This window comes from Sinocyclocheilus rhinocerous, unplaced genomic scaffold (genome assembly GCF_001515625.1).
Source record: "Sinocyclocheilus rhinocerous isolate Xijiao unplaced genomic scaffold, SAMN03320098_v1.1 scaffold2276, whole genome shotgun sequence".
Lineage (NCBI taxonomy): Eukaryota > Metazoa > Chordata > Actinopteri > Cypriniformes > Cyprinidae > Sinocyclocheilus > Sinocyclocheilus rhinocerous.
The window spans coordinates 104,504-118,907 of record NW_015640466.1 but is presented as its reverse complement, the minus strand read 5'-3'; the positions used below and the strand labels follow the sequence as shown (position 1 = coordinate 118,907).

Below are 14,404 nucleotides of genomic sequence, written 5' to 3'. Positions count from 1 at the left end.
TTTTTTTTTTTTTTGCACTTATAAACTCTCACCCACAAGCTCTCCTATCCCATAATCTATTCCTCAGCACGAATGCCTTCCTTTTAATTTAGATGTTTATTTCCAAGGAGGATAGTTTTATTGAACACAATAATTGACTGGCTGAAATGAAGTCAATTAGACAGATGTTTCTTTTTTTGTTTGTTCTGTTTTGTGCCATAGATGAGATGAAGCTGAATGTGATGCTTTTAATTGCAGCATTATGAGCGCGTTTTTTCACTGTGTGAAATAAACTCATTCGAGTCTCTGTTTTAAAACCCATCGTTAATTTGATTGAAAGACCTGAAGCAAAAATGAAAAGCATGACTGTTTTGAAATGCTGAAAGTGTGAAATTGGATAATTGGTTTTGTATATACTTCTATGCATTTAATAAATCTTTAAATAATAAGAGTCCTCATGCCTCAAGTGTTTTCCATCAGAGAGCAGAATTTATAATGCTGCTAAGAGCTGCTCGTACACATGAGCCATAACTCGAGGTCTGATCTCACAATGTTTTTGTTCAGCTTTTCAAATTAATGTTTGAATTAAACATAAATGTGATGTATGTCCTCCAGATTCAGAGTCCCATCAACCCCCCCTCGCTGTGCTGTAGTGTATATGCTCATGAAAAAACCCTGAACTACAGTATCAGCAAGGCTGAAGATGATAAACTGCTTCCTTAAGGAAGGCAAAAAAAATGTCCTCATGGACCTCAGAGTTAGGAACAGCCAAGCTATCCGTTATACATCCCTGTGGGGTTAAAAGATATCTCTCTTGAATTGTGCCCCTAGATACACATGAGCCATAACTCGAGGTCTGATCTCACAATGTTTTTGTTCAGCTTTTCAAATTAATGTTTGAATTAAACATAAATGTGATGTATGTCCTCCAGATTCAGAGTCCCATCAACCCCCCCTCGCTGTGCTGTAGTGTATATGCTCATGAAAAAACCCTGAACTACAGTATCAGCAAGGCTGAAGATGATAAACTGCTTCCTTAAGGAAGGCAAAAAAAAATGTCCTCATGGACCTCAGAGTTAGGAACAGCCAAGCTATCCGTTATACATCCCTGTGGGGTTAAAATATATCTGTCTTGAATTGTGCCCCTAGATATTCATTAGCTCCCCATGGCAATCCATCTATCACTTTTGCTCTTTTCATTTCATGCTGAGTTCACATATTGTGGGATCCACCAGTGGTTTTGTAAGATTACACGTAACATAGTCATGTAATCGGTCTAACCACGACATAATGCAATTAGTTTAATAAATTCAAAAGCCTTTTCACCACTAGCAAATTACCTCCCATGTTGGGAAGGGATCAATATCTAAATCAATTTAAAAACAATTAAACCTTTATAGAGTTCATTAATCACGCCTAGAATTAATTTCCTGATCAAATGCATTTGCTTTTGTGGTGTTCTTTAAATTATTTTATTGACACAAATGAATACATGTAAAGTAACACATAGGCTTTGTCCGGTGTATATTATAGATACATTGCTGAATGGGTCAGAACAAAAATATCAGAAATCTATAATACAGTAGATCGCATAGTTCAATCCTTCAAATCAGGCTATTACATTCAGGGCATTTTGGGGTTGAAGGCAAAAATATATACAATGACAATGAATATGTATCTATCTATCTGTCTATCATCTATCTATCTATCTGTCTATCATCTATCTATCTATCTGTCTGTCTGTCTGTCTATCATCTATCTATCTGTCTGTCTGTCTATCATCTATCTGTCTGTCTGTCTATCTATCTGTCTATCATCTATCTGTCTGTCTGTCTATCTATCTGTCTATCATCTATCTGTCTGTCTGTCTATCTATCTGTCTATCATCTATCTGTCTGTCTGTCTATCTATCTGTCTATCATCTATCTGTCTGTCTGTCTATCTATCTGTCTATCATCTATCTGTCTGTCTGTCTATCTATCTGTCTATCATCTATCTGTCTGTCTGTCTATCTATCTGTCTATCATCTATCTGTCTGTCTGTCTATCTATCTGTCTATCATCTATCTGTCTGTCTGTCTATCTATCTGTCTATCATCTATCTGTCTGTCTGTCTATCTATCTGTCTATCATCTATCTGTCTGTCTGTCTATCTATCTGTCTATCATCTATCTGTCTGTCTGTCTATCTATCTGTCTATCATCTATCTGTCTGTCTGTCTATCTATCTGTCTATCATCTATCTGTCTGTCTGTCTATCTATCTGTCTATCATCTATCTGTCTGTCTGTCTATCTATCTGTCTATCATCTATCTGTCTGTCTGTCTATCTATCTGTCTATCATCTATCTATCTGTCTGTCTGTCTATCATCTACCTATCTGTCTGTCTGTCTATCATCTATCTGTCTGTCTGTCTATCATTCTGTCTGTCTGTCTGTCTGTCTATCATCTATCTATCTGTCTATCTATCTATCTGTCTGTCTGTCTGTCTATCTATCTATCTATCTAGAAAATGAAATATGATATATGAAAATGGTTAAAAATTTTCATTTAATTTCATTTCCAGTTCCCATGTCACAAATTCTTACCCTTGTTCTTTTTAATACAAGAATTGATATGGAAACATTTTTAAATATCTTAAAAGTAGCCTATTTGGCTTCTTACACTTCAAACTATGAACATACGTATAATGTTAACATTACTATTATTATGCTGCACTTGTATGTCCTTTAGAAAAGCAAATATAATTTAGGCTTTATTAATGGTTGGTTTTATTAGTTTTAATTTTAGTTTTTGGTGGTTGTGAGTTGAAATGTTTGGTAAAGCAGCCATCGAGATGTGGGCGGAGCCAGAGATATTAAACGTGCAGGGCTGTTTTCTCTACGACTCGGAGGGAGTGTCAGCCACGTTAAAAAAGTAAATAACTTAAGTAAATTGTGGATTAATGCTACCTGGAGACGCGAACCGTTTCAAACGATTCAGTCCGATTTGGTGAACTGGTTCAACCGGTTCACTAAGAAGAACCGGTTAAATTGAACGATTCGTTCGCGAACCGGTCATCACTACTAGCAGTACGCGAGTGCACGAGCTCTAATGTCACAGTAAGTACATTACATGCGTCATTGTGTCACCTTTTTTACTTTTCATATTAAATTCAGGCTTTGAAACAGGAGCAAGCGATTACGGATTGGTAAATTAAGATGAAAATGTCTCTGAGTGCTTGCGTCGTTGTTGCGCTATTTCAAGTAACTTTGTATCGACGTTAGCGGGGCAAAATGTTTTTAGGGTAGATTTATTTTTGTTATGATTTTTACGGTTTAGTACACATATGGGCTATATATGCTGTGCTTAAAGGAGTTCTTCGAGTCTAAATCTGTTGTTGAAATCAGTTCCTCCTCAGACAAGTTTTTACGCGTTAATATTGTGTTTCTTCTGTTGCCTTATTTAGTGGAATTTGTTCATTTGTGAGGTAATATTTCAAATTTCAACTCATAGAGAAATGAAACCGGGAAAGTGTGGCTTCTCGGTGGGTCATTTTGTGGTTTCCGCTGATTATTCGCTTCATCCTGTGTCTGTCATAACAGCACACACACTTCATGCTGTGAATTACACATACACCAACACAAACCACACACTGTAAATCCCGTATCTAAGGCATTATAATGCTTTATAGTTATGGTAACCACAGGCTTGCACGACACATTATAATACATTACATATATATTCACAGTACTATTGTTATGCATATACTGCACGACAATATGCACACTAATAACTACTGATTGAGTGTAGTGCATTAAAACAGATCACCATTACTTTTCATGAGTTATTGTGTGTGTTAGGATACATTACGCACTGACGCTCTACAGGTGCAATCATGAATATAAGATTATTGTCATCATACACAACTTATGTCTTTTGTACATTAACTTTTGTACATTATAAGGCAATTACAGTTATTTATGAAAATATATGAATTGCATTGTGTATGCATTGCACAATATATAGATTGCAATGTGTATTATAAAGCATTATGATTATCTTTAGAATGCATTATAAATACAGTCTTCACAGAAAATGTTTGCATGTTTTTCCTCCCCAAGATCACTTTCTAGCCATGAAGAAAATGCAGTTACATTTTATTTTAAGGTGTCCTTGTAACAGTGTACTTACAAAAATAAGTACTGAGCATTATTAATGAACAACTTGTACTTACTATGGGGTTTGGGTTTTTCGTATATTTATGAAATTTGCTGTTATTAATATAGTAAGTACCATACCAGTCAAAAGTTAAGATTTTTAAATAATAATAATTAATATATTTTTTTATGTTTTTGAAATAAATCCATTATACACGCCAAAGCTGTTTTTATTTGATTAAAAAAAAAAAGTTAAATTTTCAGCAGAAGTTTTGAATGTCACAAGATCCTTTATAAATCATTCTAATTTATTAAAATAGAAAAAAGTTATTTTCAATTGAAAAAATTCCATATATTTATTTTATTATTGTGGTTTTGATCTAATAAATTCAGCCTTGATCAAGAGACTTCTTCCAAAACCTGAAATAAAGAACTGAAATTTCAGCTAGCAACTAGCTGAAATAAAATAAGTTCATGTTTTATTATATTTAATTTATTTCCGTTAAAGTTTAGTTTAACTATAATAACCCTGAACATTAGGGGCTGTCTGAGTGAAAAAAAAAAGAAGCTTTTTCCCACCCTCTAATTTATGTTTTATTACAAATTATATTATCGGGATAACAATTTAAATTGAATTGGACCATCTGTACAAATGAGTTCACATAATTAATGTTGCAAATTTACTTATTTTATTAGTGATCTTGATTAGTTCATAATCTGAAATAATTCATAATCTGTTTTATTTTTCACATCATTCTCACAGAATTTATGTGAGACTTATTTCCATGTTTAATGGAAAACAATCTCAATGTGGTTTCATACATTTGGGCCTCTCTATATATAGTAAAAAGAATGTTGACCCAAAAAATATGGCAGTTGTGGAAAAAAATCTCAGAAATGCAATTTGTTCTTTCTGGATGAACAGGGAATTGACTTGCACTTGTATTTTCTCTCTCTCTCTCACAGAAGATAAAAAATGAGGGAGGATGTATATGAGGTCCCCGAGGGGACGGAGTATCGTTATCTAGTGCAGGACGAAGAAGAGGAGCAGATACAGTACGTCCGTCGCCTCTATGTCAGTCCATTCCTGGTGGTGTCGCGCAGGTGCATGTTCCTCATCAGCTGCGGTGTGATCGCTCTCCTCTCTCTCGCGGGATGCCTGGCTTACGTGGCTGAGACTCCGCCTCCAGGAGTGGCAGAGGTGGAGACCGAGTGCGGTTGGCTGCGTGGGAGCTGGAAAGGTGGAGCTTATTCTTTCAAAGGCATCCCATATGCAATACCACCTGTGGGTGAACGTCGCTGGCGACCTCCGGCGGACCTAGTGGAGGCGGGACAGTGTTGGCAGGGCGTGTACGATGCTACTCGATTCCGTAGCATCTGTGCGCAGGTGCAGCCCCTCCGAAAAGACGGGCAGGTCATGGGACAGGAGGACTGTCTGCATCTCAGCGTGTGGACGCCGAGTCTACAGCCCGCCAAACCACTGCCCGTCATGGTGTGGATCCACGGAGGGTACCTCCACATGCTGAGCAGCCAGGAGAGAGGATACTCGCCCACCGAAGAGCTGGCGGCCCGTACGCAGACGGTGTACGTCAGCCTGAATTACAGGCTCAATGCTTTCGGCTTCATGGCCCTGGAGGTGTTCAGGGAAGGTTCTCCCACCAACTCCTCAGGTAAGACCCATACCTGTCCAGTTCACTCAGGCCTGCTGTCCATCTCATGAGCTCTCTGCTTGTCACTACAGCATATTGAAATTCATAAAACATCACTGCATGTGCACTGTTCTGAACAGTAGTTCACTTACTGGCGTCTTTCTGTTTGCTGTCAAAGGGAATTATGGCTTCATGGACCAGATCCAAGCACTTCAGTGGGTCCAGAGAAATATCCATAACTTCGGTGGTGATGCTGGAAGGGTTACCATATTTGGTCAAAGCTCAGGTACAACATACAGTGACATCGAAAAGTATTTGAACACTCGACATGTCTAATTGTCAATGCATAAGTCAGGGTTTTTCAGCCTTTTATGCCAAGAACCGCCAAAATATGATCCCCTGTACACTTTACTATACTTATTGAGAATGTGATGTTATAAGGACAACATGTTTCTAATATTATATACATTTGTAACATATTTCATATATTATATTACGTACTTGTTTTGTTTTTAAAATGTTATATTTTCTTTTTAAAATATCTGGAAAATATTTACTTTCTAATAAGTTAGACATTTAAAATGTACTTTGTAATTGGACAGTACATATTATATAAAATCATATTTATTTCTAACTGTTAAGCGTACTGTCAATATAATACAACAAAATAATTATGATCTAGTCTCAATCCTGACCATAAAGATTCATTAAATGTGTTAAAAACTGCTATGCTAAAAATGCTAAACATATTTAATTAAATCTTAAGGTGATGTTGGTAGGTGATACGACCAAAATCTTGTATCACAATATAGTTATTTTTCTGGAAATATGTTTTTTACATTGCCAAAATTCACCAATTTCGATGTCACGGCAAAAACTAATACTAGCCATAAGTAAAACGTTCTCAAGCTTACTGAATACAAGTTAACAAATCAGTGACAAGCAAAGATTAAAATGAAATAAACTGTGCTAAATAAAAAAAAAAACACTGCAAAGTCTTCACTGTATGAATTCAATACACAATTGTTCATATTAAAGCTACAAAAAAAGTTATTTAGTCAAGAACAATGAGCTGTTTGATTTACATTAATGGCACAGACAGCAGTAGGTATATTATGCTGCTGTCACTTTAAGACCTAATGCACAGATGCAATATACTGACATATATCTGATTTTCTTAACTGGTTACATTCACCTAAGACATAACCGACTGTTTTTACCTAAATACTCACCAAGACAGGCAATTTGACATATTTTGTGTTTTTTTGGCCATTTACATGCAGAGCCACAGACATGACATATGGGGGAAAACATAAAAGATATCATGGCCATGGATTAAGAATTTGTTCCCATGATTTATGAAGTCATTCCTTTGCAAGGCAACGTGACTGGTTGCTTTAATGTTGTCAAAAAAGAAGATTCATGGCAAGCAAATAGTGGAGAATAAACAAAGTACTACAATGTATTTGTTATGCAGGTGTGTGAATATTAATATTGTAAATATTAATTTAGAGTACACACCCGTCTCTGCAAACATTTGCTAAACATGTTTTATAATCACATATGCCATAAATGCTATGCTATGCATAAAGGGTGAATACTGTAACCTGTTTATATGGCCAGCAAAATAAATTTGCACTGCTAATGTTTGCATCTGAAACCTTCCCTTGTGAAAAAGAAATACACTTTATATACTTAAGAAAGAGTACTTTTTATGGAAATAATATATTTGTGTGAACTATGTAAGTTTGAACTATCTAAGAATTTATGTAAGTGTGAACTGGATGTGAGGTTTTTGGACATGTTATTAACAAATAAAAAATATTATAGTTAAAATGTATATTAAATGCAATTAGTTGAACTTAAGAGTACTATTTTTGACCCATTTAAGTAGGACTTAAGTACATCTTTATATGTAATTTCATAATTGCATCTATTGTCTTTGAAATATGGTTAAAGTGTACTGCTCAATGTACTGACAAGCATATAACTTATTTATGGTAAACATAAAATATACTTTTAATGACATTTGCACTGAAACTTGTCATGTATTTAAATATATTTGTAAATACACATTTATAATGATGTTGTACACAGGACATTTAAATTATATACTTGTATTATGTAAATGTATTATCACTACAGATATATTATAATGAAGTTTCAGTTAAATTATAATGAAGTACATGTGCTTGAGTATGTTAGTAAACACATCAAAATAAATGTACTTTTAAATTTAAAAGATTTTTTTTAAACATGATTTTAAAAAATTCAACTTTCAATTTGACATTATTACAAAGTGCACTTTTTAAAAGTGTACTTAAGTGTGTTAAGAAACATTGTCATGAAAGTGTACTCCCTTTAAGTACACTTAAGCCTTGTTCAGACTGTCAGTCCGAATCCGATTTTTGTGCATATCCGAATGGAATCCAGTCATATTTCACTAGTGTGACCGGCAAAAAATCACATGAAATCCAATGTTTGCAAATTTGTTTCGAGCTACATTCATATGTGGTTTGAAATCCTATTCAAATCGCATTTCTGGAAATCCGTTTTAGTCTGACCGGTCAGATCGGATTTTGCATAACTTCTTTGCCCTATGTCACTTTCGCACGCCACGTAAAACGTAAACACATCAGACCTTGTTTGTTAAAAACATGCTGAATGTCTTTGCAGAAACAAGGTTGTGTTGTTGTGAAGTGCAAGTCAAGTGGAAAATGACAATATAGCGCTGGTCTATGCACCTCTTTGAGTTTAGAGACCGGCGGAGGTGGCAACACGGAATAAATCTGCACACTCCAGCATCCTACCTTTCTGCCGCCGCCTCATAAGACGTAATTCAATCCAGCATGACGGCAACATGTTGTCATATTGTAAGACAACTTCTGTATTGCAAACTGTATTGCTGTTATTGTTGTTTTTAGTGTAGACATACCAAAGCAATGTCATTGCCAAAGAAACCAATGCAGATATTGAGTAAAACGAAAGAGCGCCACGGGACACAAATCAAATCTGAACAGTTGTGATACACAGTGCAGACAGTGAAACATTTAGATCAGATTCCAGTCGGATACACAAATAATCAGATTTGGGCTGACAGTCTGAACAAGGCTTTAGGTTTCATTAATTTAGGTTTCCTTTATTTCATTAATATCATAATATATTATCTGGATGTACTACAAGTGCACATTCAATATAATTAAGCACACTTATTTTTCACAAACGTGAGCCTTATTAATGTATATTAAGTTTTTCTCTCCTTGTGTGATCATAAGGAGGAACTTCGGTTTGGGCCTTGATGATGTCTCCACTAGCCAAGGGACTCTTTCATCGCGCGATTGACATGAGCGGCTCGTATGTGTATAATGCTTCCCTGGAGTCAGCAGAAAAAGACAACTTAGAATTCCTGAGGAGAACTGGCTGCAAGAACGCCATCTGCCTGAGAGGACTACATATCGCTCAAGTCCTTCAGGTGAGAAATTTATGGCCGAGTTTGTAACCTTCCAGAGCAAGGCAGCAGCAGAGTAATGGCTGACTAACAACAGCCTTAACCTATTGGCCCCTTCGTCCGTAAACTCTCTTTGATAAATCATCAAACCTCGACCGCCTGCCAGATCTCAGCGAACGCTCATGAATTCCCAATGAAAATCTGCCGATGAGGTTTAATTTCTCTAAATGGTAGTAATATATCAGAAATGGGTCTGTGGTTGAATTAATGTCAGTGATTTGTATCTGACTCAGGCAATCCCGTGGCAGCAGTACCCAGCATGGGCAGCCGATGAATTAATATATAATACAATTATTTTTTATATAATAATTTAAATAATTATATTTCATAATTATATTTCATTAATATATTAATATGCTGCATAAATAAATAAAAATAAAAATATATATAAAATTTATATAAAATATAAAAATATTTACCAAATATAAAATTATTATATTATTTGATATAATTATTCATATAATAAGTATTATTATAATCATAATAATTAATATTTCATTAATACATTGAGACACTGCATCTATTATTCTACAGGGAATAAATAAGCATAATTAATCAACATATGTATAATTAATCATTACATATAATGTTGTCATTTTTAATGTTTTGTCACAAAATTTGTATTGGACTAATGAAATTCCTCCAAAGCAATTCAGTTAATTCCTCTTCCTGTCTTTCCTATTTAAATTCAGATTTCAACATCCTGTGAATTGCAGCCAATTCAATTCAAATTCATATTAGGAAGCCAATTCATTACATTCTGATTTTGTCTTTTCACTTTAGTCCTCCATATGAAAACATCTCAGCATGGACTTGGGGAGACTATCGGTGGATTGTGACAAGTAAGTCACTCATAACAGACGCTAGTCAAACGAGCGCAAATTAATGTCAGTGATTTGTATCTGACTCAGGCAATCCCGTGGCAGCAGTACCCAGCATGGGCAGCCGATGAATTAACCGATCTTCCAGTCAAAGGTGTTTTTCTTGGCCCGGTTGCAGTAGTTGACAACTATGTTCTCAAAGCTCCTCCGTTCGAAACCTGGGAGAAGGGTGGAGCCGGAGCCTATAATGACGTCCCATTTGTGGTTGGAACAACTGAACAGGAGACTGATTTTAGGTAACCAGCTTTGTTCGATTTTCAATTATCAGTTTTAAAATGGAAAAAAAAAAAACCTGTCAGGATTGTGCACCATTCAAAATTGAGAATGTCTTTAAAGTTCAGGAATTTGAATTGAGTTAGCAAGCTGGATGCAGAATTATAATTTGGATTTGAATTTAACGAATGAAATTCAAAGAAATATACTCTCTTTTAAATGTTATCAGATAAAACAGGGATTATTTCTAGAAACATTATATATTTATAACCATTGTTTGAAATGTATTATATAATTATAATGCATCATGTTCAGCAGCGGCAGCCAATATAACCTAATAACCAGCTGCTGTGATGTCTGTTCATCAAAGAACAAAAGAAGAAGAAAAAAGAGGAAATCAATGACTTTTGTAGCTTTAAGGGTTAATCTATATTTAATTTAGAATTTGGTGTTATGTTTCCTACTTGCTTAAGGGCACAGGTAGCTAATGACATTTATTATAATGGGTTTATGTGAAGATTGTTTTAAGTTCACTTAAATTAGAGGTTGTTATTTTTTTGTGTCTAATAAATGTTACAATTGATAGCTCTCAATTATACTGTAATGTTGAATAGCTTAGTCAATGGTTAAATATTATGGGAAAAAAATTTCATTGAGACATCAGCAGTATTGGTATCAGTGATACTCGCCTTCAGTCATAAAAAAGATGCCATTAAACAAATATTAAAAACGCTGTCTTAATGTTGTTTTTACATTCATTTGATTGAATGTGAAATGATTGCAATATAAAAGTATATTTAAAAACTCTAATGTTAGGTGGGATTAATCGCGATTAATTCATTTTTTTTTTTTTTTCGATTGACAGCACTAAAGTTTACATGTTTTTCCTCACCACATCTCTGTTGATCGTTCACTCAGACAAACTGACCCCTTTCGGAGAGGCCTTGACCAATCAGGCGCTGAGGCTGTACAATAGCTCGGCTCCGTGTCCAACCTCTGACCGATGCCCAGAGAGACTCTTCACCACCATAGTCTCTGACATGAGGGCCACCTGCCCCAGGAACGACCTGGCTAAGAGAGCTGCAGGTTCAAATGAATTTTTCATTGCACAGTTCACAATTAAAAGGAATTGAGCTTCATCAGCACTCTGAATATTTGAGAATTTGTGAGCTCCAATAAATATTTAATGGTCAAGCAGGATAATGAACAGTGAGCTAGTCATTATCGCACATTTTTGCTATTGACTGTACATTATGTTTAGATTTGTGATCCATAGTCAGTTGTTTAAATCTAAATCATGTATTTCAGGAGCCTTAAAGAGTCCAGTGTACCGTTATCTGGTGACTTACACTCCATCAAAACAGGCAAACGCCTCCAGCTGGCTTCCCTTCCCCAGTCGCTTTGCCTTTCATCTTCTAGACAGCCTGGCCTTCTTCGGGGGTCTTGAAATGATGCTGGGGACCCTGTCACCGGCTGATATCAGCTTCCAGGAAATGATCACCAAGTATTTTGTACATTTTGCCAAAGAGGGTAAGTTTAATGTGAGATTTCCCATACTAATAATAAAACATTTGAAATCTATATCAAACGCTTGACCCTGTTTCTTGAGGTTTAATGTTTTGAGTACATTTGCTACTGTTCAAAAGTTTGGGGTCAGTGAGATTTTTATGTAGTTGCTGAAAGAAAACTAAAACCCTTTATACGACAAGCATGCGTTATATTGATCAAATGTGTCGGCAAAACATTTATAATATTACAAAATAATAATATTTCAAAAACATATGAAGCAGCACAACTGTTTTCAACATTGAAAATAATAAGAAATGTTTCTTGAGCAGCAAATCAGCATATCAGAATGATTTCTGAAGGATCATGTGACACTGAAGACTGGAGTAATGATGCTGAAAATACAGCTTTAACATCACATTTTACAATATATTACAATTTTAAAATCTTAAAATGTAATAATATTTAACAGTATTATTGTCTTTACTGTATTTTTTTATCAAATAAATGTACCTATGGTGAACATAAGAGACTTTTTTTTTTTTTTACTGACCCCAAACTGGAGTAGTTGTGCATCTATTATGCAACATTCTTTTCATCATTGAAAAAAAATTGAACAAGAAGGAAATAGCAGGGTTCTGGAATGAGTTTCTCATTAAAGAACATTTTTGTTATTGATATAATATAAATATTTTAAGAAAACCCTCCCATGAACTGAAGTTTTTAATGAAACCCTTGTGTTAAGCCACAATCTGCGGGGAAAAAAAGCCAATATGCTTATTAGACTTTTAATATAATGATTTGTAGTCAAGTGTTTTATATCATACTATTGTTTCTGATTCATTTGTCATTTGTAATGCATCATGGGATGACTAGTTCATTTCTGTTAGATCCTACCAACACATCAGGATGCCACTGCCAAGACCAGGAATGTTGGATCAGATCCCACCAGAAGATTTTGTTTGATATCCATAACTAGTCAGCAGCTTTTTTTCTGATATTTGATCAACCAGTTAACGCTGCATTTTGTCTGATATGACAAAATACAGAGGAATGGGAAGAGCAGGAAGTTTTTTCAGATAGACCGCGTTTTTTCAGATGTATTTCCAAGAAAAAAACATCGTCTTTATATTCGGGTCAATACGGGTATATATATTTTTTTTGCTTTGATTCAAATGTTGCTGTTATTCGTCACCAAAGTTAATATGAACTAAAACCATAAAAAATAATTTTCATTACTTGAAATAAAATTAAAATGAATATAAAATAAAATTTATTTCAGCTAGTTACCAAGGCAATATTTCAGTTTAAGCTGAACTACCAAAATAATAAACTAAATTTAAAAAAATAAAACAATATATAGACATATTTTTAAAAAATTATAATAATAATAAAAATGACAAAACAATCAACATAATTACCAAAACATTAACTAAAATTAAAGTGAAAACAAAAAATATAAAAATACAATCTAATAGCACTATAATAACATTACAGTTCATTAGACTTGGTTTGATTCGAAGCTTAAACTTAGATTTTTTTTTTTTTATATTGGCAAATCACTCTTTTGTAAAAAAAAAAAGGCTTACTGTCACTTTTGATCAATTTAGTGTATCCTTGCTGAATAAAATGGTATACTAAAATACCCTCAACCAAATAATAAAAAAGTGGAAAAAAAAGCTTTAACTTTGATTTTTTTTTTTTTTTTTTTTTTATATTGGCAAAAGTGGAACCTAAGCTGGTTGAAATTGTATGTGATCAGTGGGATTAAATCTTGCCCATAACTTTCCAAAACTCTCCGTAACCTCACAGGTAGGATGCCAGAGGAGTGGCCGAAGTTCCCCTCACATGTCGCCCTGCTGGACAAGAACATTTCTTTCGTAACAAGCTACTCCCGCGAGAGGTGTGACCTGTGGGAGGAGAACGGCTTCTACTCGTACGCCTGGATCAACTGAGCCACATCACTGGTTGTATCGATCCATCCACTGCATTTTCATCCGAGCTTTATTGCGTGATTATACAGCACTGATATATGTGACCCTGGACCACAAAACCAGTCTTAAGTGTCAATTTTTCGAAATTGAGATTTATTCATCATCTGAAAGCTGAATAAATAAGCTTTCCATTGATGTATGGTTTATTAGGATAGGACAATATGAGATGGCCGAGATATAACTATTTGAAAATGTGGAATCTGAGGGTGCAAAAAAATCTAAACACTGAGAAAATCATCTTTAAAGTTGTCCAAATTAAGTTCTTAGCAATGCATATTACTAATCAAAAATTACGTTTTGATATATTTACGGTAGGAAATTTATTATAAAATTATTATAAATAATTGGCTATTGCTACAAATATACCCCAGCGACTTAAGACTGCTTTTGTGCTCCAGGGTCACATATTTTATAAGACTTTGCAGAGGTTGGAATGTATTTTGCACAGTTGTTTGCACCTACAGGAACATAGGAAAACCACAGAGATATCTTTAGTGTCTCAATCAGGGCCGTCCTTAGCTGACGTGGGGCCCGGTG

General features: G+C 34.8%; 1 protein-coding gene across 1 annotated transcript; it reads left to right on the top strand.

Annotated features, from left to right (window-relative positions):
* Positions 1-3,025: 3,025 nt before the first annotated feature.
* On the top strand, positions 3,026-13,944 carry LOC107753016 (para-nitrobenzyl esterase-like). Its single transcript, XM_016569100.1, is given in 8 exon segments — positions 3,026-3,078; positions 5,083-5,786; positions 5,944-6,051; positions 9,041-9,237; positions 10,185-10,402; positions 11,233-11,453; positions 11,676-11,897; positions 13,686-13,944. Coding segments are annotated over 7 exon segments (1,803 nt in total). The 5' UTR covers positions 3,026-3,078; positions 5,083-5,092; the 3' UTR covers positions 13,829-13,944.
* The last annotated feature ends 460 nt before the right edge of the window (positions 13,945-14,404 follow it).